Source organism: Cibotium barometz, chromosome 39, assembly GCF_041138505.1.
Source record: "Cibotium barometz isolate CiBa-2024 chromosome 39, ASM4113850v1, whole genome shotgun sequence".
Lineage (NCBI taxonomy): Eukaryota > Viridiplantae > Streptophyta > Polypodiopsida > Cyatheales > Cibotiaceae > Cibotium > Cibotium barometz.
The window spans coordinates 8,302,850-8,328,578 of NC_141084.1; the positions used below are offsets into that span (position 1 = coordinate 8,302,850).

The 25,729-nt window shown below is 38.8% G+C and overlaps 1 protein-coding gene across 2 annotated transcripts; it reads right to left on the bottom strand.

Moving 5' to 3' along the window:
• Positions 1 to 222: 222 nt before the first annotated feature.
• Positions 223 to 3,109, bottom strand: LOC147615682 (low molecular mass early light-inducible protein HV60, chloroplastic-like). 2 transcript variants are annotated; one of them, XM_086778239.1, is made up of 3 exons: positions 2,803 to 3,109; positions 2,575 to 2,662; positions 223 to 842 (listed from the first exon to the last, which is right to left on the bottom strand). In XM_086778239.1, the coding sequence occupies exons 1-3, from the start codon at positions 2,953 to 2,955 to the stop codon at positions 496 to 498; spliced, it is 588 nt and encodes a 195-aa protein (XP_086634365.1). In that variant the 5' UTR covers positions 2,956 to 3,109; the 3' UTR covers positions 223 to 495. The 2 variants fall into 2 exon arrangements, with proteins under 2 accessions (XP_086634365.1, XP_086634364.1); XM_086778238.1 differs by having other exon boundaries at positions 223 to 846; positions 2,576 to 2,662; positions 2,803 to 3,100.
• Between the last annotated feature and the right edge of the window lie 22,620 nt (positions 3,110 to 25,729).

Sequence of the window (25,729 nt, forward strand, 5' to 3'; positions counted from 1 at the left end):
AAAAGCACCGTAGAAACTCATACCACATTCATGCTTGATCGTGTGTGTAGGTAAAAACGAATCCAGATGATAAAAAGAAATATGTAAGAACCTAAATTTTAAACTTGATCATTTATACAAATAATGCCCATTTTAAGAGCAAGAGACCCTTTAGTAATAGAAGTAGCCCCTAAGTTCCATCCAAATGCATTACAATTGCACGAGAGTACCCAAAAAAAAAAACAACCAAACTAGTTTGAAGTTATAAGCAACCCCTATTGAACAATTCATAGCTACCAATATGTCCTCCAAAAGTGAGGCCTTTGCTTGAGAGCTCCTTTTCTAGCTCCTCGTAGCACAAATGAGAGGCACCCCTTGTTGGAGGTGATAAGGTTAGGGACATTATTGGAGATGGTTTTTTTTTCTTTGAGGGAACACAGTAGCTCATATATTGAAACAACTCAGAGCATTAGGAGACAAAACGTGTGTGTGTGTGTGTGTGAGGGGGGATTTGCTTCAAATGAGAGGGCCTTGTTTGAAGTACTCGGTGAGGGCAAGTGCGACGAGGCCAAGCATGGCAACTCGACCATTCCAAGTCTCAGCTTGGGCGGACATGATGGCTCCTGATCTGGATTCTCTGCTCACGCCCGTGAACATGGGCACCAGCGAAGCTACCGAGATGACGAAACCGGCCACCACAAACCACTGCAACCCATCACCATCCCTTATCTGTGAAGTCAGGTCCTGCCCCGTCGCAGCCTCCATGGCCATGGCCGCCGCAAACCCCAGCATGGCCAGCCTCCCATTTATCGTCTCCGGTGCCGGCCCGCTAAACGCAAACACATCGGAAAAGCTCGTGCCACCACCCTGCCATGCACGTATTCCTCTTAACACTTCTTTATTCTCGCACGCGCGCGCGCACACACACACTTTACCCTTGCAATTCACACCAGTTAGGCCCGTTACACGTACCCCACCGCCTGCCCATGAATTATGGACAGTGGATACCCCACCACATCAGCATGGGCAGGCAGGGGTATGGCTATGTGTAATGGGCCTTACATAAACCCCATCATTTAACACTAAATCATTCCATAGCTATAAAATCCATTACCTCGGTATATTAGCTTGCCCATTCCATTTCAAATCATTCCTATAAACTTCCCTAGCTATCAAATCCATTAGCTATTAATCTTGAACATTTCAAGTCCCTACCAAATGGTTTCTGTAACACCCATACATACACGAAACCCTTTTATTATTACAACCAAGATGCAAAGGTGTGCAAACTCTAGCTATTAACACTCAACCTTGCAAAACCCCTACCAAAAGTTTATATACCTATATAAAATACTAGATACTATTCAACCCCAATTCTGTCTTGGTTTTGATTACTATCCATTGCAAACTCCTATGGAAGTAAACAAAACCCTAGCTATAGAACATTGACCAATGCCCGAGTTCTATTACTCAAACTCTAGCTTATAGCTTAGCTTGATCCAAGCCCTAGATTTGATTATTTACATGGCAAGCACAACTATATTAGCTACCTTTAAATGCTAGATTGATAAAAAACCTAGCCAATATTCAAATACTAAGAATGCTAGTGCTACCCACTCAATGAACAATGTCTAGCTATTATGATACTGGCTAAGATTGCTTTTTGACGAGCATCATGGCCATTTTTAGGCTTCTTGATTGTAAAAAAACAATCACAAAAATTAAGGTAAAATATTATAAAACGAGCACTATTTCTACTAAACATGCAACCCATCAAAAATACTAGCTATGTTAGCTTTAGCCCAAAGCCGTATCATCAACTTTGTTTCTAGCCATTGATTACAAGGCGATCAACTTTTCCTTGATTACTTTGAATCAATTAAAAAAACCCTTTTCAAAAAATAACAAATGTAAAAATTTTAAGCTATTTTTGCAATTAAAAGTAAAAATCGCATAGCCAAAGCTAGACTTGAACTAGTCAAATATTACTAGGCTTTAAATATTAGCTTGACCAAAACCCTAGCCTATATTCAAGTGCTAAGAATGTTAATGATGTCCACTCAACAAACAATGTGTAGCTATTAGCTTGTTTTTTTTATGAGCGTCATGCCCATTTTTAGGCTTCTTGGTCGTTAAAAAAAATAGTCATTTTTTTAGTGACCCTTAAAAAAGGTAAAATATGATAAAACATGCACTATTTCTACTAAACTCATCATTTCTACTAAACTCATCATTTTGAAAGGCGACCTAGCCAGTCAAAAATCATATAGCTCTACCCTACCCGACCTGTCATCTAGTCATTACCCCCATTGATTACAGTGTGTTATCTAGCCTAATCCTTGATCACCTAAAATTCTAGCCATTGATTACAAGGCGATCTTTAGCTTAATCCTAGATTAACTAGAATCCGTTTTTAAAAAAACCCTTTTCAAAAAAATAACAAATGTAAAAATTTCTAGCTATTTTTCCAATTAAAATTAAAAATCGCATAGCCAAACTGCCAAAGCTAGACTTAAACTCTCCGTATTAGCACATGCATCGAAAAGCCTACCAATCCGAGATCTACGAAACCACATGCAGTAAGAATTGCTTTTACCTGCTTGGCTTTCACGGCCGGAGCAGCTTTGGGCTTTTCATCTGGGTCTAACTGCGGATCTGGTTTAGGCTTTTGATCTGGGTCTAACTGCAATTTAAATGCGAGAATTAGAGCTTAATACAAACTTACCATGATCCGGTGATGCATGGATCAAGAAAGAATGGTTTTATTTAGGGGTTTGAGGGAGATTAAAGGGGCATAATATGATTATTGAGGGGGCGGTTTACCTCTGCTGGGGATTTACAAGCTCTGATGAGGGGGAGTTGAGAGCGAGGAGAAGAGAAGGGGAGGGGGCGGCCAGCTACAAGAGGAACTGCTGAGAGAAAGCTTGAGCTAGAGCTTGAAAGAAGGGCTGCATGGATGGAGGTAGCCATAGCCATTGGCACTGCTTGCAGAGCTGAAGAAGCGAGAAAAAATGGAGGAAAAGCTGTCAAGCCAAGGGTATGCAAGAAAGGAAATTTGGGGTTTTGGAGAGGGAGTCAAAGGTGGTGGTGCTTGTGCTGGTGCTGGTGCTGGTGCTGGTGCTGCATGCTCCTCCTCTGGAGGTGACAAGGAAGTGAGGAGTGCCCATTTCTCCACGTCCACCAAAGTGCAACCCTTCCTTTTTGAAAGCCTTTTTTCCGTCGTGAGCATTCTAGAACCATTCCACCACCACGAGCTCGTGTGTCGTGTCCACCATGAAGTCTGAAGGTGCACGCAACCTCCCACTCGACACAACTCTTGAAGAACTCCACATGGGCCCTGCACACAACCCCATGAATCATCACACCACCTTCTTAGTAGCGTAAAGGCTACTCCACATGCATGTGTTCCTTCAAGACCTTGAGGTGTTGAAAGGGTAAACCAGCTCTTCTTCGAGACGTTGAGGTGTTGAAAAGGGTCATTGAAAACCACCTCTTCTTGAAGAAAAATTACATGTCTTGCAGTATTATCCAGATGTTAGTGGTTCCTTATTTTAATGCACTTTTGTGATTACACTCTCACTCGTGTCCATGTGTGTGTGTGTACACACAAGTTCCATTTAGTGCCCTTTTTTACACGTACGTGTGAACATATGAAAAATCACTAGCATAAGCACCGCCCCCCTCTCTCTCTCTCTCTCTCTCACACACACACACTCTCTCTCTCTCTCTCTCTCTCTCTCTCTCTCTCTCTCACACACACACACACGCACGCATGCACACAGGTATAGTGTTGTATATCTTAAACTTTAGATTTAGAAACCTAATTATTTGACTCATAGGATGCTCACCCCCTCCCTCCCTCATCCCCTCATCCCCTCCTCACCACCTTTTGCTCTCTTTCTCATTTCCCCTCGTTTCTTTTGCCCATGTTCCAATGTTCAAAACTACACATTCCTCTCAATGTGGTAGCTAGATTGATCAATAAAATACAAAACACTAAATTGTAGAAAGAAGTGGGGAGTAAACAATATTATTTCTTGCAAAAACTTCATTACAAAATGATGGTATCCGCCTACCCATGTGCTCCGATAAGGAGCTTTAAAGGCGATCTAGACAGACTCTAGACAGAGGCCGGCTTGCTTTATAATAGCGCCTGGACACAATGAACTCGATGATGATCAATTAAGGCTACCAAACTAGTCTATATATAGTACCCAAGGTCAGCCAGGGACGTAGTTGTTAAAGACTACACTACCCCTCTTCAAATGCAATGGATAATGCTTACCTCAATACGTTATGGGGAACTTATCGACTCCAAGCTTATGTCTCTGGTAGACTCCCACCTACTGGTTGCTAGCTCCACTCCTTTGCCTCCTTCCTCAAACTGTCCCTAAAAGATTGCCTATGGGTCAATGCATGCTTGGGTGTAGCCATTTTTGGTGAGGTTCAGGGCATTTTTTGTATATAGGTAACTTGCCCGACCCATAACTTATGCATTGCTCAATGGAATTTGACAAACTTGGTATCCAAGCAGTAGTACACATTCCAATCTTCAATATGAGACCAAAAAGCATAGAAGTAAAATTTATAATATGATCATTAAATTGTTACAAGTTCGATGTGGTATGTGAGGCATGTGTTCTAAATAGCATATGTTATAGCACTTTATGCAAAAATGTCCAAAATTTATTCTGCACATACATGCAACCAAGTAATCATTCTAAAGTACACTATGTGAGCTTCTCCTCAACCATAGGACACATCCAATTGAGAACATTTGGTATGGTTTAAGGGACCTCCAATGTTGTGTTAAAATTTTGCATACCCATTCGAGGGCACGCTCCATAACTTTTTTTTGGTTTGTTGAAAACCTAAACGAATTGAATAAATGGAATTCATACTAGTGGGACTAGTGCATGGTGGTCTTAAAACACTGATAGTTGGTGATATCGGTATCTTGATTCACCCTGGAATGGAAGAAATTGAAAATGTTCATGCCAAAATTAAAAATTGTAAATAGTGTTGGATTTTTGTATGTGCAAAGATCTTTTAATAAATCCAACACTATTTACAATTTTTCATTGCTTCTTTTTCCCTACGGTTCCTTACTATATGACTCATAAGCATGTCAAGGGTCATTGCATTTCACATTGCACACCATCAAATTCGATAGCGTGCCCTTTGGCCTATTGGTGTTTTGAAGCATTTTAGGCCACATTCCACTTGCTTGGGGGAAGATTTTGCTAGCGTGTATCACCAGAGGGGGGAAACCATGACGGGTAAAAATTTTAATACCCCGTGGACTTTCAAATTTTAAGGCCTCCCGCTCTGGCGAATGTTTTAAATAAGGTACATAACCTGCCACGCTGTGTCAGAACCTACCGCCTCCTACGTTGCAAGGTATTGTGTTCGTTTTCTTTGTCTTCTATTCTTTGCTCTGTAAGACGTCTTCTTTTATTTACTCGCCTCACCAGCTAGCTGGTCTTTATCTGATCGTCTCCCTGGAAATGGCAAGATGCAACTCGTTCCCGGCCCTACAAGCTGCACGATTTGGTGTGGCATTGTCTTCTTTACCCTGGTAAAAGTTGTCTTCTTTGCTTTGCTCACTTGACAAGCTCCGTGGTCTCTATCTGATCACTTTGCTTTGCTGGCCTCACCAGCTCGGTGGTCTCTATCTTCTTTGCTTTGCTCACCTCTCAAGCTAGATGATCTCTGTTGTCTCTGTTGTCTGATCGTCTCCATGGCAATGGCAATATGTAGCTCTTCATGGCTTGCAAGAGAACCAGACAAAGGCGGCGAGATAGGAACACTGAAAAGCTTGGTCAAGGCACAAGGAGCAGATTGTAGGATGAGGAAAGAAATGGCATGGACGAGGAAACAAGAACAAAGCGGCAACGCAAGACACTTTTGCAACGTATGTAGAGGGAGAAACAACGAGAAGACATAAGACTCCTTGTTGCAGAGCAGCAACAAGCAGGAAGCAGTTGTTGCAGATGGACGCATTCAAGCAGTTGTTGCAGATGGACGCATTCAAGCATTGCCATTCGGAGCGAAGAACATGAGCTGTGGCAAATCGATTGGTGCGACAATAACATTAGGCCATTCAGATGAGTACAAGTCTCGTGTCATTAGAAGCTTTACCTTGCACCCTAAAATTCATAGAGTGACAACCCTGCCAAAACCTCAGGAGATGCATGCACAAGAGCATAGTCACATGAAAACGCATTTTTGGAGTGAGAAACCCCGAAATGCAAGAAACGTTTCGAAACGTTTCAGAAACTCCTAATTTTTTGGTTTCTCAAAAAAAAAGTCTCTCAAAATGTTAGAAGTTCCTATTTTAGCAATGCAAAATTATATAGAATAAAAACTGAAACCTTGGCGTTTCTTAGCCGAAGGCTGAAACGTTTTGCCCCAAAACCCCAAAAACCTCGAAATGTCAAAAAACCCGAGACATTGCTTTCTAACCTGAGAGATAGCCTACAAAAATTGAAAGGGGTGCACAACTTAGATCAACTAGCTGCAAAGAGGGTGACATTAGCTGCAAAGAGGGTGACATTAGCTATGCTAGTATCCCCTGAAACAAAGAACAAACGGCTTGGATACACAACGTCGAAAATGAAACATAGAAAATGTTTTTATGGCATTCATCTCATCAAATGAAACATCGTGTGTTTAGTGCGATACTAACAACCGCACTGGTGATTACTTATCCAATACTACCACCATGCTAGTTATCATGCACAACCAACCACCGCGCTGGTACCACTGTCATATCGTGTGATTTGTCTGTCCCGATACCAACCACTGTGCTGGTGATAACTTATCCAATACTACCACCGTGCTGGTGACCACTTATCCTGTACTACCACCATGCTAGTTAAGATTCTTACAAAGAGAGACCAACCACTTTCTAGTACTACCACCGTGCTGGTTGCAGTCCTAAATTAGCTAAATTAAATTAAATATCACCGCGCGGTGGTGCTGGTGACTACCACCGTCCTAAATTAAATATCGTGTGATTTGTCTACCGATACCAACCACCGTGCTAGTGATAACTTATTCAATACTTCCACCGTACTGGTTAAACCACCGCACAGGTGACTACTTATCCTATACTACCACCGTCCTCGTTAAGATCCCTACAAAGAGAGACCAACCACTTTCTAGTACTACCACTGCAATGGTTGCGATCCTAAATTAGCTTAATTAAATTAAATATCACCATGTTGGTGACTACCACCATCCTAAATTAAATATCGTGTGATTTGTCTACCGATACCAACCACCGCACTGGTGATAACTTATCCAATACTACCACCATGCTGGTTAAACCACTGCGCTGGTGACCACTTATCCTGTACTACCACCATGCTGGTTAAGATCCCTAAAAAGAGAGACCAACCACTTCCTAGTACTACCACCGTGCTGGTTGCAGTCCTAAATTAGCTTAATAAGGGAAAGTTGAAAGTTGTGATCCTGGGCCGCCTTAATAAGAGAAAAGTTGAGAGAAAGTTGTGATCCTGGGCAATAATCGAAGAATAAACATTGGCAATAATGAATTTATTTCATACATTATACACATCAATACATTTCAGAGATTATACATCTCCTTTCTGCTTTGAGCTCCCTTCACCAGATTGCCTTCTACGCTTGGGCTTCTTCCTTTCTCGCTCCTTCGGGCAAGGTGGGTTCTTTTCTTTGATTTCTTCGAGCTCCTTCAGCCTTTCTCGCTCCTTCCGATAGGGTTGGTTCTTTTCTTTGATTTCTTCGAGCTCCATGAGCTTGGACTTCTTCTCTTCAGGCTCGTTTCCTTTAGCCTGGTCAAGTTCCTTTCTCTTTTCACATGTATGAGCAATTTGGAATGCCATTGCAGCTTCTACTTTCTCACTGTGGATATTCACAGCAGTAGGCAGGCACATCATTTTTTCCCAAGACAGCAGCATTAGCATCAAACAAACTCTGCATCTCGATTTTGCATGCACAAACACCCCAAAGCAAAACACATGTAGAGGGTGGTGGCACTGGGGCCATCTAATCATGCATTCATCTATGATGTGCCCTTTGCACACAGAGCATGTAGGAGCATTCATTCGCATCGCAAGAGGATATTCATGCAATTCAACTATTGCGGTTGTGAGTTTCACAGTTTGACCAGTTTGACGAGCAATTTGCATCTTGATTCCTACCTCTTAGGGTGCGGATGTTCTCCATTAGAACCTCCACTTGCCTGCTGACTTTTGGCACAAGAAGCTGCATTCGATTCTACGAGCTGCATTCGATTCTCCTCAAATTCTTTAGCAGTGTTTGCATAGGCCCGTTCCAAGACGTCATTTCTATGTCGGGTTTCAATCAAAGTCCGAGACTGCTTCTCAAAACTCTAAAAAGAAAAGGCAAGATCATTAGCAGCTACATTGTAGGTCAATTGGTTGCAGGGAATCGAACCTGTCTCGCCAATATTTTGGGCAGCAATCTCATTGTGTCGTTCACTATGGCTGCTCGTTGCATCCTTCTTGGCATTGAAATTATTTTGCAGTTCTTGCATCAGTAGCCTGGTTTCTACATTCTCCTTTCTCAGTTTCTCTATCATATCATCTTTCTTAATGTTCAATGCATGCTACAGAGCAGCTCCTTTTTGGTTGTGTGATTTGCAAGTGTCTGCTTTGTCCTCTCTGCATTGTCCCCATCCGTTTGAATATCTCGAAGCTACTGATTTAGCTCCTCAATGTGCTTCTCTGCTTCTTCTCTTTTCTATTTTTCTAGCTCTTCCAATCTTTCAACGGCCTCAACTTTCTCTCGTGCTTGCAAGGCCTTTGCTTCTGCCTCCTCTACCCTCGCTTCTGCACCCTTCTCTCTCATGTTGGGTTGCGTATGCTGCATCAGTGGCTTTCATGTTCAGAGTCTCGACTTGCTCAACGCATTTTTTGAGGTGATTCCCCATTAGGTATATTCTAACACTCATTGCTTTGAGGTGACAATTGGGATTTGCCATTCAAGAAATTGTGTAAGTTAAGTAGCAAGCTCTTGGAGATCGCCTTCGAGAAAGATATCAGACGTTTATTCACTATCTCTAATACTTCTGCTTGAACACGCCAAAATTTCATTGTTTCCCTCGTAATCAAGAAAGAACTGCCTTATCTTTTTCAACTCTTTCTGATAATCATCAGGCAAGCTCGAAACCTTGATTCCACCATTTGCACTAATCTGAGCGTCAGGGAATAAATCTAAAACATCCTTTTTCTTCCACTTCTTCTCCAAGAATTGTGCTTGCAAGTTGCCTCCATGAATTTTTAGCACCTTTTCAATCAATCCTTCATCGATGTTGATCCTGTTAACTTTACAGATGATGAATCCATCCTTCGTGTCCATTGAATCTATCAACTTGGTGAAGTTGATAGAGATCTCTGAGGAGGAGCTCCTGTAACTCACAAGATCAATTCCGGGGGGGGGAGATCGTGTGAGAAGCTCTCGGATTGTGAAGAGGAGTTCTAAAGGCTGTGTGAGAAGCTCTCAGCCTGTGTAAAGGGGTTTTGAAGGTTGTGTAAGGAGCTCTCAACCTGTGCAGAGGGGACTGACATGTTTTGGGGCTTGGTGCATCCGGGGCGATCCATTGTGAGAGGGGATAGAAGTTGCAAGAAGAGTGCAAGGGAGTGTGAGAGGGGATAGTTGTTGTTGCAAGAAGAGTGCAAGGGAGCAAGGAAATGGAAGAGTGGAGGCTTAAGTAGAGTGGGGAAGGTAATTAGCCTTAGCCAGCCCCACCGGGGGTGGCATATTGAGGACAGGCCCATTGAATATAATTCACCTTGATTGAAGGTGGCTCGTGATTATTTGGACATCTGCCACCACCGAGCTTCTAATTACCAGCACCACCGGCGGCGGGCTTGCATGCGATTGAGTGGCGGGCGGCTCAGTGGCGGCTCAGATTTGGCATGTGAAATTAAGTGGCAGCTAGGATTTTGATTGATTGAAGGAAGACCACCACCGGCCTTGCATGCAATTAAGTTCAATGCAATAAATGCTTAAGTAGAGTGGGGAAGGTAATTAGGCCTTAGCCAGCCACAACACGGTGGCATATTGAGGACAAGTCCATTGAATATGATTCACCTTGATTGAAGGTGGCTCATGATTATTTGGACATCTGCCATCGAGCTTTTAATTACCATCCATCGGGCTTGCATGCGATTGCGTGGCGAATTGGATTTGACATGTGAAATTAAGTGGTGGCTCGGATTTTGATTGATTGAAGGAAGACCACCACACCGGGATTGCATGCGAAATTAAGTGGTGGCTTGGATTTTGATTGATTGAAGGAAGACCACCACACCGGGATTGCATGCGATTAAGTTCAGTGCAGTAAATGACCAACCGCTCAGATTATTCAAACCACCACCGGGATTCCAACAGGATTTGGATCAAAGGTGTAATCGGGTGCAGTCAGCTACATGAGTATTTGGATTTCATTAAGATTAGAGTACCATTAATTACCTAATACTAGTCATGATCATTTGGAGGCCCCCATAGAGTCGATTCTGTCTCACCACGGCGCTGGCATGTGAAATTAAGTGGGGGCTCGGATTTTAATTGATTGAAGGAAGACCACCAGGCTTAAGTGCCACCATGGTGGCATCCGAGACTTAATTACAAGGCATGTGGCCTAGATTTTGATTGATTTCATTAAGATTAGAGTGCCATTAATTACCAGTCATGAGTATTTTGGACATTTGCCATTCTATCGAGCTTGCATGATTATTCGAACCACCAGTTTCCATGAGATTAAGTAGAGTACACAACCAGCCCAGTGGAACTAGTATTATTTAAGAGACTCCTACTTGGCTATTTCACGATACTACATCACTTACTTTGTGCTACCTCTGCTCTTCACTCTCCTCTACTTTGCTTCATTGCTCATCCTTTCCCTCCGTCGTCATGCGCCCATCCGCTCCCTCCATCGCCACACCACACTCCCTGCACTCCCTCCAATGCCACACCCTTTCCCTTCAACGACACCATCGTCACACCTTTTAACTCCAACCAAATGCCTCCTCATATCACTATGCCTCCTACTCCTTGTATCAATGTTATCCCCATTTTGTCATCTTCCGCTTCCTATAAGGTGGTCGTTTTGCATTCAAATTGGCTCTTGCTAAATTCACTTGTGCACCATATTTGGACTCTCGGTCGGCTCCCCACAGGACTCTACATCGCCCATCTATGATAGATGCATGAAGCAGGCCTCTATTGTGTCGTCCTGTATGGATGCCCTCTAACGAAGGGATAGCAAGATTCATGGAGGAGTGGTCTCGTCTCACATCATGAGATTGTATTGTACATCCATTTTTGTGTACAAATACATTTTATGCTCGTCTTACATCATGAGATTGTATCGTAAATCCTTCTCTGTAAATCCTTTTTGATGTACAAACACAAGGCCAATTTTGCCAATTGTGCTAACTAGAATATAAAAAGGACAACATTTTGCTGCATCTTTTGTTTCATGCCTATAATCTCGTAAATTGTTCACTTTAAATGAATCTCTCAAATTGTTAACTTCTGATGAATCTGTATCTTTTGTTCTCTCAAATTGTTAACTTCTGATGAATCTGTATCTTTTGTTTCATACATGTCCACATGTGCGAGAGATATTATAGTGTTGGCCATCACGCGCTGGCGATTGAAGGAGCTAGAATTTATTTGACCCTATGTAATGCCACCGTGCTGGTGAACCATGCGACCATGCGTAGATTTTAAAGAATTGAATTTGATTAACTTAGGAGTGCAGTATCACAATTGATTGATTGAAGGTGTTATCGGAGGTGGCTCAAAAGAGGGCTCCATCTTTGATTGATTCAATTTTGATTAAAGAAGATACCTTCGCTGAAGTTTATTTTTTTTCCCCTGTGGCAAAACACAAAAGTTTATTTATGAGAAGTGAAGTTGAAGTTTGTTTCTAAACGAATGTAGAACAACCAATTGAGCATAAATTTATAAAGTAAAATGGCGAGAGAGATGAATATATGTGGAAGCACGCGGTGGTTGAAATAGTACTTGAAAATATCACCAATGCGGTTGGAATAGTAGCGCGGTTCATTCTTTAAAATAGACCTAGCGCAGTGGTATTACCTGCAAACACCAGCGTGATGGTCATTCTCATTAGATTGCATGCAAAAAACCAACGCAGTGGTGGAGAGAGTTAACCAGTGTGCTGGTGGAGAGAGCCATGTAGTGACATGTGTCCAGCTCTGCGCGATGGGAAAGACCTCCGCAGGGAGAGAGTTGCTAGTGGAGAGAGCCATGTAGTGACACCTACCTAGCTCTGCGTAGCAATGGGAAAGACCACCGTGGTGGTCTTTTCCAGCAAAGAGCGAGACCAGCAAGGTGCACAGGCTGCTGCATAGTGACACGTGTCGAGCTCTGTGGTGTTGAGAACAGGGAGTTTTGGCAGATTGTGTTTGCGTGACGACATCGACTAGTGATAAGGACCATAAAATGCACATAGAGTAAATGCACGTGGTGATGCATGTCGAGGTCTGCAGTGTTCAGAGCACAGTCATTAATATGCTAGCATGCCAGGAAAAAAATCGACGAGAGTGCTAGCCCACTCTAAATCCAAAATCTCACCCCCCGCGCGTCGCGATGTGGCCCCAAAAGTGCCCCAAAAATAGTTTCACGAATGGCTACACCCGATCGTGCATTGACCCCTATCTACATACAAGGGCTCTCACGCCTCTCTACCATCACACTCGCGAATGGCTACACCCGATCGTGCATTGACCCCTATCTACATACAAGGGCTATCACGCCTCTCTACCATCACACTCATGAACACAAGTATAAGAGGAACATGTACATTGAATGAAGTACTCTCACCTATCAACTCTCTCTCTCTCTCACACACCATAGACATAATCATAAGAGGAACATGCACTAAGAATGAAGTACTCTCTTCTCTCAACTTTGTCTCTCTCTCACACCATATACATAAGAGAGCAAGGAGATAAGAAATAGACTCAATTACCCCAAAGGGGGATTGTATCCTTGCGTGATGAGAATTTGATATTTATACAATAGGCCCTTATTCACACTTGGGAATACAAAACTTAAAAATAAATAAACCAAATGACTACAAGAGTTACATAGACTTGGGTACGGCCAACCGTTCTCATAATTACAACATTTATAGTGCCATTTCATGACACTTACTTTGCTATCTCTCATATATGTAATAGAGAGATGATAAGGTTAGCCTCAGAATGGGGTTAACATTCTCCCCTACCTGATGCAGATTCTATCCTCGAAATTAGGACATGTTGCCCTAGATATTCCTTGTAGTGGATTTTCCTGGTTTGGAGCTTGTGAAGAGTTCTTTGGAGAAAGTATAGTGTATTCCAGAAGTTGATAGATGAAGAGGTTAGAGGAGATTTTCTTTTTTTCTCCTTTTTCCAAAAACCATGACTACCTTAGCGTCATCACACACATGCTGACATTGATAAATATTAAGAGTATGAAAGAATGTGGAAAAAGAATAAGATGCTCCTACCTGGAGAGAGTTGTGGGTGGTGGTGATGTAGTAGATAGGCACAGTTGCTTGAGCAATTTGTGAAAGCTTGAAACTTGAAAATGAGAGAAATAATGAAAAAGGAAGGATAAATCACCTATATATAGCCAGTGATGTGACAGCTGGGTACGCATGAATGCAAAGTGGTAGCATCTTATTAGCCTTGGTATGCATGTTGTGATCATGCCTACCATCTTCGTGATCACATCAACTATGCTTGTGATCACGTTAATGATTCATAGTGATGATCACTTTAAGGGAGGTGCATCAAACTAGTGAAATTCAAGCACATGCAATCACAACACAACTTGGGGGCTCAAGATTTTATGGTTTTGCTTCATTTTTCTTTATGTGGTTTGAAAGGATTTAGAATCCCAAAAATAGGCATTGATGTTTATGGGCTTGTGAGGTCCCAGAGGGTCTAATAATGCATTTGAAGGATCAGTTATGGCTATCAAGACAGATTTGGTCAATATTGGTGTGATAGGTTCTTAGAATCACGAGCGTGATTCTGCAAAATCATGATAATGAATCTACTTTGATTATGAGTGAAGAGGCTTCCAGAGGGTTTCTAGTGGTGCTAGAACTTAGTTAGCAAGTTAGTCCTTTGGAGTTTCTTTTGTATATTCTTTATGACATCTTTACTGACACCACCTGATCTTCCATCGATTAAATCCAAGTATATCTAGATGAAGTTCTTCATATAGAAGGGGCTATAGAACTTCATGGAACACATCAACTCTTGCTTCATCCCCCATTGAATCAATTAGCCCATAGAATTTGTATAGCAGGTTCTTATGTAAACATGTCCTGTTTGGACATGTGTTGTTGTATGTCTACTATGACAGCTTTGCCCTTAGGGAAGGGAATCGTACAATTTTCCTATTTCACCCTAGTTTGGCATGTGGTGTGACATTTGGTTGGGAAGGTTCTTGTGTCTTTTGTTTAAGTCCTTGTGGCTCCCTAGTCACATCTTCAATTTGGATCACCATTCCCACTTCATCTTGACCTTACGGCGGCTAGGATGAGTGAGGTCTAGTTTTGACTTGGTTTCTTTTTGGACACCCACACCTTCTTTGTTACTTGGCCTTTGAGGGGCTGATTTCTTAAGGGACCCACTCTTGATTTCCTTGTCTTGTCCAAGTTTTGCTAGTTGGCTTTGGTGCAATAGTTCGGGTTGTTTTGGGGTAATCAATGGTGAGGTTCTTGCATAGATGACTTTCCTTCATTGCCCCTTTGCTATTGCTTTGGTGTAGTAGTTCGGGTTGTTGTTGGCCGTGGATGGCTAGGTTCTTGTGTAGATGACTTTCCTTCATTACCCTATTGCTTAGGTACCCAAATTTTCTTGTTCCCTTCATAGCATCCTTGTGTCTTTATTAGTCATTTGGAAACCCAACATTTATGAGCGTAAAGATTCTCGCTTTGAAAGGTTTCATTAGAGGAAATTTGGACTATGAAATGGGCCTTGTAAGAAATCCTATTTTTTAGACAATGCTAATTTTGACTCCATAGTGGGAGATAAATAATAATAATTTTCCTATTTTTTATAGACTTTTTAGGTCCTCATCTACATTTTATCCACTCTCTTACTAGCTTTTTGTACTTTTATAGTCTATAGTTTTGGAATATTTTAACCCACTACTTTTAGATGCAAGTTGCATCACCATTCCCAAGGTTTCAATTTTCGGCCATAAGGGGGGCCCAAAAATTGACTTTTTCAAAATTTTTATTTTTTTTTTGAGTTTTTTCATTAAAAAAAACTTTCCTTATACATATATAAACCCAAAAAGTGAATTTTTTATATCATTTCTTAGTCATAACTACCTCATAACAATCTTATCATATCTTTCTAACTTTTATGATATCTAATGATTGCAAGATGCATTCTAATATTTTATACCAAAAATAGAAGAGCATTTATTGAGTCCTCTTAAAAAATTACTTTTTGATATTTTTCACATTCTAGTGTATTTTCATGTAAAACTTTCCTCCCAAATATATATATATATATATATATATATATATATATATATATATAGTAAAAAATTTATTTTTAATGTCATTTTCAAACCATAACTCCCAAATATATATCAATTCAAAAAACCTATTTTTTAATGTCTTTAAGGATGCAAGTTGCATCACTATTTTCAAGAGTTTAATTTTCAGCCACCATAAGGGTGCCCAAAAATTTAAATTTTTATATTTTTTTTCATCAAAAAACCAAAAAACTCTCCTTATACATATCTATACCCAAAAAGTGAATTTCTTATGTTATTTTTTAGTCATAGCTTCCTTAGAATCTTTACTCTTGTCATATCTTCCTAACTTCTATGCTATCTAATGATTACAAGATGCATTCTAATAGTTTATATCCCAAAATAGAAGGGAATTTTTTGAGGCCACTAAAATAATGACTTTTTGATACCTTTCACATTTTAGTGTATTTTCATGTAAAACTTTCCTCCCAAATATATACATACATACATACATATATATATATATATATATATATATATAAGTTTATTTTTTAATATCATTTTCAAACTAGTACTCATTTTAAAGCAAGAAATCTAATCATTGTAATATTGCACTATTCTCTATCTATTTTTTAATACCAAAATAAGAAGGTCATTTTTAAAGGCCATTAAAAAATTTCACTTTTAGATATTTTTCATATTTTGATGTATTCTCATGTAAAACTTTTCCCTAAAAAATATATAAGCTCAAAATTGAATTTCACTTATCATTTTGAGATAAAAATCCACCCCACTCCTTTCATTCTTATCATATCTCCTTATCATGATGACAAGAATCTTTATTTTTGGAGTGTCAAAAATGGTTTTTTTAGAGAGATATATTCTTAATATATATTTCTCTCGGATCATTCCAAATGTTAGAATATTATAATCTAATTTAAATCTCTTTTTTAATCCTCTATTAATCTTGTTTTTCTCTCATCTTGAATTAGGCATGCCTTTAGATGATATTATGAATGGTAGAAAGCGAAAGTAGACATTCACATTCGTATAGATGAAGATTATGCACTAGCAAAACGTCCATATGGTAGAAAGCGAAAGTAGACATTCGTATAGATGAAGATTATGCACTAGCAAAACATCCATATGTTAGGCAACCATTACCTAATTCAACCATGTCCGCACTAAGAAATGAGAGGAAGATGAATGTTGATCTTTGGGTGGATGGGAATCTCTTCCCCTATGATCCTTTCACCTTGTACAGTCCACCATGTTGTGACTTGACTAGTTTTGTTTAATATGTAGATGATGGGAAAAATGGGATCTTAGGTTATTGTAAAAAGACTTTCTATTAGTGGTGGTCTTCATAAACAAGTACTTACACTCAATTAATTTAAGCCTTCAATCAAGTATTGAAGATTTGAAAAAACATTCACATGACCTAGACATGAAAAATAAGGAACAAGAAACACTCATAAATAATCAAAGAGATAAATTGTCTAGGTTACAAAGAAAAAAAAGGAGATTGAAGCACACACTAATTGGTGCATGTGAGCGTAAACGAAAGCTTTCCAATATTGAAAACCTTTCGTTGCAAGCGACGCAAGGGTCCTGGTGGCAACAAGGTATGTTTCCATGGAATTTTTTGTTTGTATTTTTTATGTATGTGTTAATTTAAAGGTTTTTCCTGATAGATCTAAGGTGGTTTAGTTATGTCCCATGAATTTCTTAGTTGATGCATTTGGTGTGGGAGATACTATGCACGTTTTCAAAGCTTGTTAATGAAGAACAAAGAGATAACATCAATCATCCGTGATCCAAATTACAAGAGGGTCTTTAAGGTGGTTACAAAGGACATTATGCAAGACATCAAAGGGGCTTATTAGTGCAAGGGATGTACAAGATGCATGTGATGAAGACAGCATCAGTCGTCGCAAGGGTTATGAGGGAATTTATGAAGTCATTAAAAGAGCTCTTCGTGCCAGAGGGATTCAAGGGAACTTTCTTCCTCCTTCCTACAAAGTATCATTAGAAAAGAAGGCAAGCAATGCAGATGTTAAAATAATCCTTGGTGAGTATATTCATGTAGAAAGAACAATGGTTTTAGATCTTAAGTCCCAGGATAGGCTTGAAGTACAGTACAACACATACAACAACCTCTTTGTGGACCTAAAAAACCTTCCAACGACATATGATCCGATTCTATAAGGTTTTACATCAAGGCTGGGTTTGAGAATTTATCTTTTAACTTACAAATTTTCCTTATATAACAATGGCATGAATTACTTGTGTCGTTTGGCTTAGTTTATGTGATATGTAGAATCGGAGGGAGTCCTATTGCTTATACTGAAGATGAGGCTCAACTAGTAAAAGGGAAAAGATTGGAGCGAATAGAAGTCACATATATGAATGAAGCAATGGCATATACAAAGGACAAGGTTAAAATCCCTTCTTTCAGTCTTCAATCTGAGAAGGATAATTAGTGGCTTGGAGCATTTGAGGTTCCAAAGAAGAACACTAAGGTGTTGAATTGGATGCTTCAATGATGCCCTCAAATTCTAGAAGTCATCAAACAACAAATGAATGGGGAGGAGCTTGAAGTGGATGGTGTGGGCTCCTTTCGTGTGGATTAGAATCTAGGTGGTGATTTGAAGACCATAAAATGCATGTGTAATTGTGACAATAGTGCACAATGTCTCCATCCGTGTCCATTGTGCATGAAGTGGTCAATTCTCAAGCCAAAGAGCGAGAATGAGCTCCGTGGGTGGAGGGGATCTTGTCTTCCGATTTAGATGCAACACCCAATAGGGACAGACAGGATCCAAATTGGGCACCAATTACTCCTTTCCCAATGGAAAGTGTACACTTTTGCACATTACATGCCATGATAAGGATTTTTGATAGGTTGCTTAAGCTTCACATTGACTATTCATTCACTATGCAGCCACCAGCAGCCTCACGCTCAACCCAAGCAATAAAGCAAGTGGAGGAGCTCCTTAACTCTTTGGGAGTGCATAGCGGGAATGTAAAGATTGTGAAAGATCTTAAGAAGTCTGGGGCACATCATAAGTGTCAATGAGTGATGCAAAGACGAGGCGATTCAGGCTTGCATCCTATGAACGATCGAAGGAGGATCCTGCGATGGGAGCATTGGAAGGATCTTTGCAAGTGCACCACAGATCTCGACAAGGATCCAACTCTATGAAACAAGCGAAAGAAGGTGTGGGCTTACTTTGACAAGGTTGTGACAACTACGTTAAAGAGCACAACAACTCAAGAAGAACAAAGTGTGTTCAAAATAGATGTGACAGAATTCATCAAGCTTGTTAGTGAGAGTTGGGGAGATACCTCCCTCCATTATGTTGAAATATGCAAGTTAATGGGTGTGTGCGGGAACAAGCCCTTAGTAAGAGACTGTAAAAGGGAGCCTATAATTGAGTGGGTAGTATTGAAAAGGTGAGAGGTATCTACTGAGATGAGAGAATCAAGGGTAGCATGAGTGAATATAGGGGTGTGGAAAAATTCTAGGAAAAGGTGCCCCTAGGATGTAGGGGAGGTGGCACAAATCAAGGAGAAATCTGTGGGATTAGATGCTTGGCATCTTGTGGATGTACAACCTATAAATTGAGGCATTGGTCTAATGAGAAATTACTGGTTTTTGAGTACCCATGCTTATATTATCGTATTAGATTAATTGTTCACTAATCTCATCTTAATCTCATCTTAATCACATACTAATTATGTTGATTCTTGCATTTGATCCACCATAGCTCATCATCTTGCTTATATTTTAACATGGTATCAGAGTCAAGCTTAGGATTCATCCAATTTTTGAGCTTAATTATCTTGCTAATCACCCTATTAATCATAATTAGGAGTTAATCCATTTTTTAGCCTCCTTTCAACTAATACTCTACAGCCCCAATTGGTGGAGGAGCTTGATCTCCCTCCAGCCTCAACTTTAGCTAAAAAGCCTTTAGCCATAGCTAACTAGCATCCCCATGCCTTGGGCCATCACTTCAAATCGTCAAATCGTCGAGAGGATCTACAGGAAATCGCGAAATCGCTAGCGTCTTTTTTTGAGTAAAATTCAAATTGCTCTTCACTACTTGAAATTGGGAGAAAAGGAGCTAGCTGAAGGGGTTTTTGGATGCTCTGAACATGCTAGTGATCTCAAATTGGTGAAATTCTTCAAGGAGAAGTGGCATCAAGCTCTGCATCAAATCTACAAGTGACTTTGGTAAAATAGAGATTAAGCATTCACAAATCTTTTGTTTCTTGGCTTGATCCTCTACTAGACAAACTACTTTTGATGATCTTAAAAGGATTTGAGCTCATTTGAACTCTAAGGCACCAGATCCAGCTTCCCCGCACACTCTATTTTTCGCACACAAAACATGGGATTATTTCACTAATCAATGATTAATTAGCACTAATCACTATTTTTGGTATAATTGAGCATTTAAATTTACCATTAGGTATCTGATACAGATTTCTATCACTTCAGATTGCAATTCGGAGATGATTTGATATTTCAACCATTCAGTACAAATCAGTCAGTACAAATCAGTTACCGTTGGCCTTATGTAATTTTTGGTGAATTCATGCTGATAAATTTATTGTAATCATCATTAAACATCAGATTTAAGTTGTGAAAGGGTAGACACCATAAAAATAAGCATAATTACATCTAAGCATCTTGTTATTTTAAAAAATATCCAATTATAATTTTTAAATAAAAATAAATATATGAATGTTATCATAAGCTCTCTTTCATCATAAAATGAAGAAATATAATATTTTCTATCATAAAAACAAGCTTAAATGAATTAACCTTATTCTAAGTAGGTTAATAATCATAAAAATGTTTAATCTTCATCTCTAGCTTGTTAGGCTTAGAGTTTTGGTAAGAAAATGAGATTAGAACTAAGATTTATCCTTCCAAGAAGATTAAACAACATAAATCAATAAGGGCATGGTTCTAAGAAGAAACCATGAAATAGAATGCTTCCCAAGCATGTAGAGAGGTTGGGAAGAAGATTATCATCCAAAGAAGAGAGTTAACATCATTGTTTAGGCTTATCCTTGGTTTTTGGCTTAATTCTTTAAGGAGATGTGTACCCCTCAAAGAAGAGGCTTGGCCCCCACCAACAAGAGAAGAGGGTAATCTCCAAGAGAATAAGAGGTTTAGTGAAGCACCAAAGCTTCACAATGGAGAGGCAAGGTAGAGGGATAATGGAATTACACTAAAATGAAAATTACACTAGCATGTAAATACACTAAGATGAAAATACAAAGGAATGGAGCTCTATTTATAGGTGAGGGAGGGGAGGTAACCAACCAAGTCCAATTGGGATCTAGAGGCTTCTAGCTTCAGTTTGATCCAATTTGGACAAGTTTTAGACTAATTATGTCCACTTTTTCATCTAGTTTGAAAGAGGAGAGATGAGAGATGAACTATCTAGCCACTTTATGATTTTTTTGAATAAAAAATGACCTCTTTGATGTGATTTCTAGGCGACTCCTTGATGAGGGATTCTCTCTCTCCTAAGGTGTTAAAATTCACATTTTTATACTTAAGTACCAATACTTAATTCACATTTTTATACTACTTAAGTACCAATACTAGTCAACTCTTCATTTTATGTGAAAATTTATTTATTTTTGGTGGATTTTCTTTTCTTCTTGCATTTTTCTTTTTCAAACACTTGGATTAATCCTATAGGCTTATTAGAACACTCTTTGGACCTTAATCCATAATTTTTTGAAAATAGGTATCCCTAGGCTAAGGTGTCCAGCGCACATATTCAATTAATTTCTAATGCACATTAGGAAAATCTTTTTAAACTTCTGTTTCAGAGAAATTTATCTTAAAATAAAAGGATAACTTTGTATCCAAAAATATCACAAAACTATATTACCTCTCTCTAGAATATTTTCTCTCTTTAGACTAACAGGATCAAACAAGATCTTTTTCCATTCTGAAGGGGGGGAATGATTACAAGAGACTGAAGGAGAGGTTCTTACATCTTTACATCATCAAAAGCTAGAGGAAGGAATCTTACACATTTGGTATACACTAGCATATGATTGGGGTCTCCAATGTTTATTACAGTTGGTTTGTATGGAAGGGTGATTCCTAGGTTACTTATGCCTAGAAAACATGTGTGTAGTGATGGTTTGTATACTTATGGAATATTTGTTTACCTATTTATTGTTGGTTATTTTCTAGGGTGAAGAGGATTCAAAAGATTGAGGAGGATGTGCACAATATTATTTGTTGGTACACATGTTTTTAAACAAGCTTTGGATATAAATGTGCTAGCTTTTGCACATTTTGATTTATTTTGAAAGCTTAGATTTGAACTTTAATACTTTTGTAAACGTGATATGCTTTAATTCTAGCCTCAATTTATGGACACTCTATTTTGAGAAAAGAGAGTACCATGCAAGTAAAAGCACTTTTTTGTATTTTTGGAGGCTATGGCCTATTTTGGAATGAAAGGATTACGTAAATACTCATGTATGGGGAGAGGCCACATACATTATTGGGAGAGAAGATTGCACCCAATGTTGAGTCATTATCATGAACTACATATTTTATATGTTATTTATTCAATTCTTGAATATGTTGAATTTGTGGTTTTTGATGAGTTGTTGGGTTGAAATATATTCTCTTGCAAGTCTCTATTTTCCTAGAAGTGGATCCATGTCAGTAATGCACAACAATATGCTCAAAGTATTTGTGATAAAGTAGGAATCAACTCACAATTATATGTAATGATTTATAGCCGTTTAGATAAATGATTTAAGTCTATGATTAAGAAGAAAAGAGTTTTACCTCTTTTAAAAACCTATCATATGGTAAAACACAATGCTTATTAAATGTAAATATCTAACTCATTGGGAAGCCTATGCACTTATATATTGCATATACTTTTATGAGTCAGACTCTCAATCTTTAAATTTAATGCATTCAATAACTTTATGTTGGAAGTACGCAAGGTAGAATCAACAATAACTTTATGTTGGAAGTACGCAAGGTAGAATCAACAATGGTAATGTTCTATAGCACATTACCACAATAGAGTTATAATAAATTTTATTTTTGAAGCTAGATAAGAGTGAAGTAATAAAAGGTCAAAAGCTTGAAAGAATCAGTTTTAACATTGATAAATAGAGCATTAGATTCAAACATCTAGATCTAAACTTTGTAACACATCCATACTATTTTAGCAAAGAATAGGATTGAAATATAGTGTCTTGTTGCATTTAAGATAATCCCTTATATACTATTATTGAAATTCTTATTATTTTTTCATGCCTTGATGTCTTACATAAATATACTTATCTCTAATTCTTATTTTAAAAGAGGATCGTAATGATGTTATGTGTTTGGTAGAGTAGCACAATGCCTCTATCTAGCTTAACCCTGTACCATACCCACATTACTGTTGGAAATAAGCCAAACATAAAGCCAAGATTAAAGCCCAAGGTTCAAAGGTTATTATCCATGTAACTTACGGCATTGTAAAAGGCACAAGAATCTAGTCAAAGAGGTGAAAAGAGGGCACCCTCCTCTGTTGAGAATCAAGGAGAAAATTGAGGGAAGTGTCCACCTACATTCACTCCACCTCTCCTACAATCACTCCACCTCTCCACATTCGTCTCCATATCTCCTAAAATCAAGGCACCTCTCCTATTCAAGGATACAATCTTGGCCTATAAAAAGGCACCTTTGGGAATGAAAAATCAGTTAGTGTGTTTGATTCATATCCTCTTCATGCTTGTGTGATTAGCTTAATCTCATCTTAACCATATTCTTAATCACCCACTACTAATAATGACATACATATGCTTTGATCCACCATAAATGCATCATTATTTCCATTTTCCTTCATGGTATCAAAGCTAGGCCATCCCTTGGTACCTTAATTACACTCCACTAATCACCTTTTACAATATTATCAATAGATCATAAAGATTTTATCATAAGCTTAATCTAGCTTTTCTTCCCACAAAACATACATTGCTTAGTAGGCTTAGATCACTATGCACACTTAAACTTTTGGTGATCTAAAACTTGGGGCTTCTTCAGCACAACAGGGCACACAGTCTAGGCTCTTCAATTGCTCAGAAACATCGCACACTACAGCAAATTTGTGCGCTTTCAGAAATCGCCACTACCAGATTGTAGAGTCTAGAACTCACTGTAGAGTGATTTATTCAAGAAATTTTTTGGGGTATTTTGTAGCCCTATAAGCAACCTTCAAACCCCTAAAAGGGTTCTCAAAGAGATCAACCACACAGGGTACACAAGGGAGATTATTAGTTGCCTATTTTCTGCAAAATACTGCAATAAGAAAAACTTCTTCATTTGCTCAATTAATCTTTGCATACTTGGTTTTTTGAGCCATTCAAGTTGCAAATATTTAATTCATGTGTTACTAAAGCTTATATACCTCAGATCAAGTTTTCCTTCTTATTTAGTACTCCATTTGAGCACTCCAAATCAAGGTACCCCCTGCACATGCCAACAATGAGCTTGCCTTTGAAAAACAAGCAATTAATCTTTAATTGAAGTGTTTGGTGACCAATGCTTGGTCTAACCCAACATTAGAGAGTTCTATTGATGTTTATGCAAACCATTTTGAGTCTTACTCTCATTTTATACCCTAATTGTACCCACCAAAGTCATAGTTTTCTGCATACAAAACAAGGTGCTTATCTCAATCTAATTGGGGTTTTGGGATAATTACTTACATTAATTACAATTGTAAGAGATTAGACATTGCCTTGGGTTCATCTCAGTGGTGGTAAGACCTTCTCATGGCTTCATCTAAAATGCCAAATAAGTTTAATGGCCAAGGTTTCCACACCTAGCAAACCAAAATTAAGGGATACTTAATGAAGAAGAATCTATGGAGTCTTGTCAAACCACAACCTGGTGGAGATAAAACTTATGCTGTTGCTACTAGAGCAACCACTGCTACATTGCAAGCCAAAGATGAGCAAGAATCAAGCATCTTAATCATTGCACTTGATGATGGTTACATTCATTACATTGATGATAATGACACTGTTGCAAAGGCATGGAACACACTTGAAAAGATCTTTGGTGCTAAGGCTAAACACTCTAAAATTAGTCTTAAAATGAAATTGTATGAGCTTAAAATGGAAGATAGTGAAGGTGTGTCTTCACTAATCAACAAACTTAAGAGTCTTATGACTAAACTTGTGTATGTGAAGGCTCCAGTCATTGAACAAGATGCCATTGCCATATTGTTAAAGGCTATGCCTTCAAATTTCAATCAAATAGTCACTGTGCTTAAAGAGAAGGAACCCATTCCTTCTTTGGAAAGTGTGACTAACTCTTGTCAGAAGAAGAGAAGAAGCAGGTCAAAGATGACTTTGAAGGTGCCTATGCTATCTCCTCCAACAATATGAAGAAGAAGTGTGCAAGCTATGGAAGAACAAATCATCTTACTCCATGTGTGCATTCTGGAAAGACAGACCACTCATCTCAAAGGTGCTACCGGGTGGTTGCAAGATGAGGTTATCTAGTTTCATGTAGTGGGTGCCCTTGGCTTTAGCCGAAAAACATGCATTTTTTCAAGAAGAATAGCCATTCTCTCCTAGTTAGCCAAGGAGTTTCACTTCAAGGTCTTCTAATGAAACATCATATCATATGCAAATTTGGGCACCTAAAACTATAATCTGATTGAATATCCAGTAATTGCAAATCCCCTTTTCTTTGGGAACCAAAATTGTATACATGCCCTGTTGGAGACTACCATTTAAAATGCTCAAATTATATGGATCTAGTGATGATTAGATTGGGAAAGATTATTATAATGTGGGTATAAGGTAAAATTACAAATCTAACGGTTGGATTTTTATAGATTTACTTTGGAAAATTTGTTATGACTGTCAGAGATCCATTAAATCAATTATAATTTAATTCTAGAAAATCAAATATTGAATCTTTTAATCTAAAAACTCTAGGGATCAATACCTTGTTGCCATGAATTTATTTAAAAAAAATTAGCTTAATTTGAGTATGGGAAGGTCCATTTTCAATCCTCCCAAGTGAAAATTCTCATATTGTGTCCACTCTCCCCTTTTCAAGTCTAAAACCAATCCTAGTTAAGTTTGGAAATCTAGGCTTGGTAAACTTCAAAGCTTAGATATCATTCCATGTGTGAGGCATCATCACAGTTGC

Bases quoted from the DNA above. Each gene is read 5' to 3' on its own strand.
- LOC147615682 (XM_086778238.1), bottom strand. From the start codon at position 2,955: ATGGCTATGGCTACCTCCATCCATGCAGCCCTTCTTTCAAGCTCTAGC. The intron at 2,663-2,802 runs GTAAACCGCCCC...TTTAAATTGCAG, and splicing joins CTTGTAAATCCCCAGCAGAG to TTAGACCCAGATCAAAAGCC. The intron at 847-2,575 runs GTAAAAGCAATT...CGTGCATGGCAG, and splicing joins CGGCCGTGAAAGCCAAGCAG to GGTGGTGGCACGAGCTTTTC.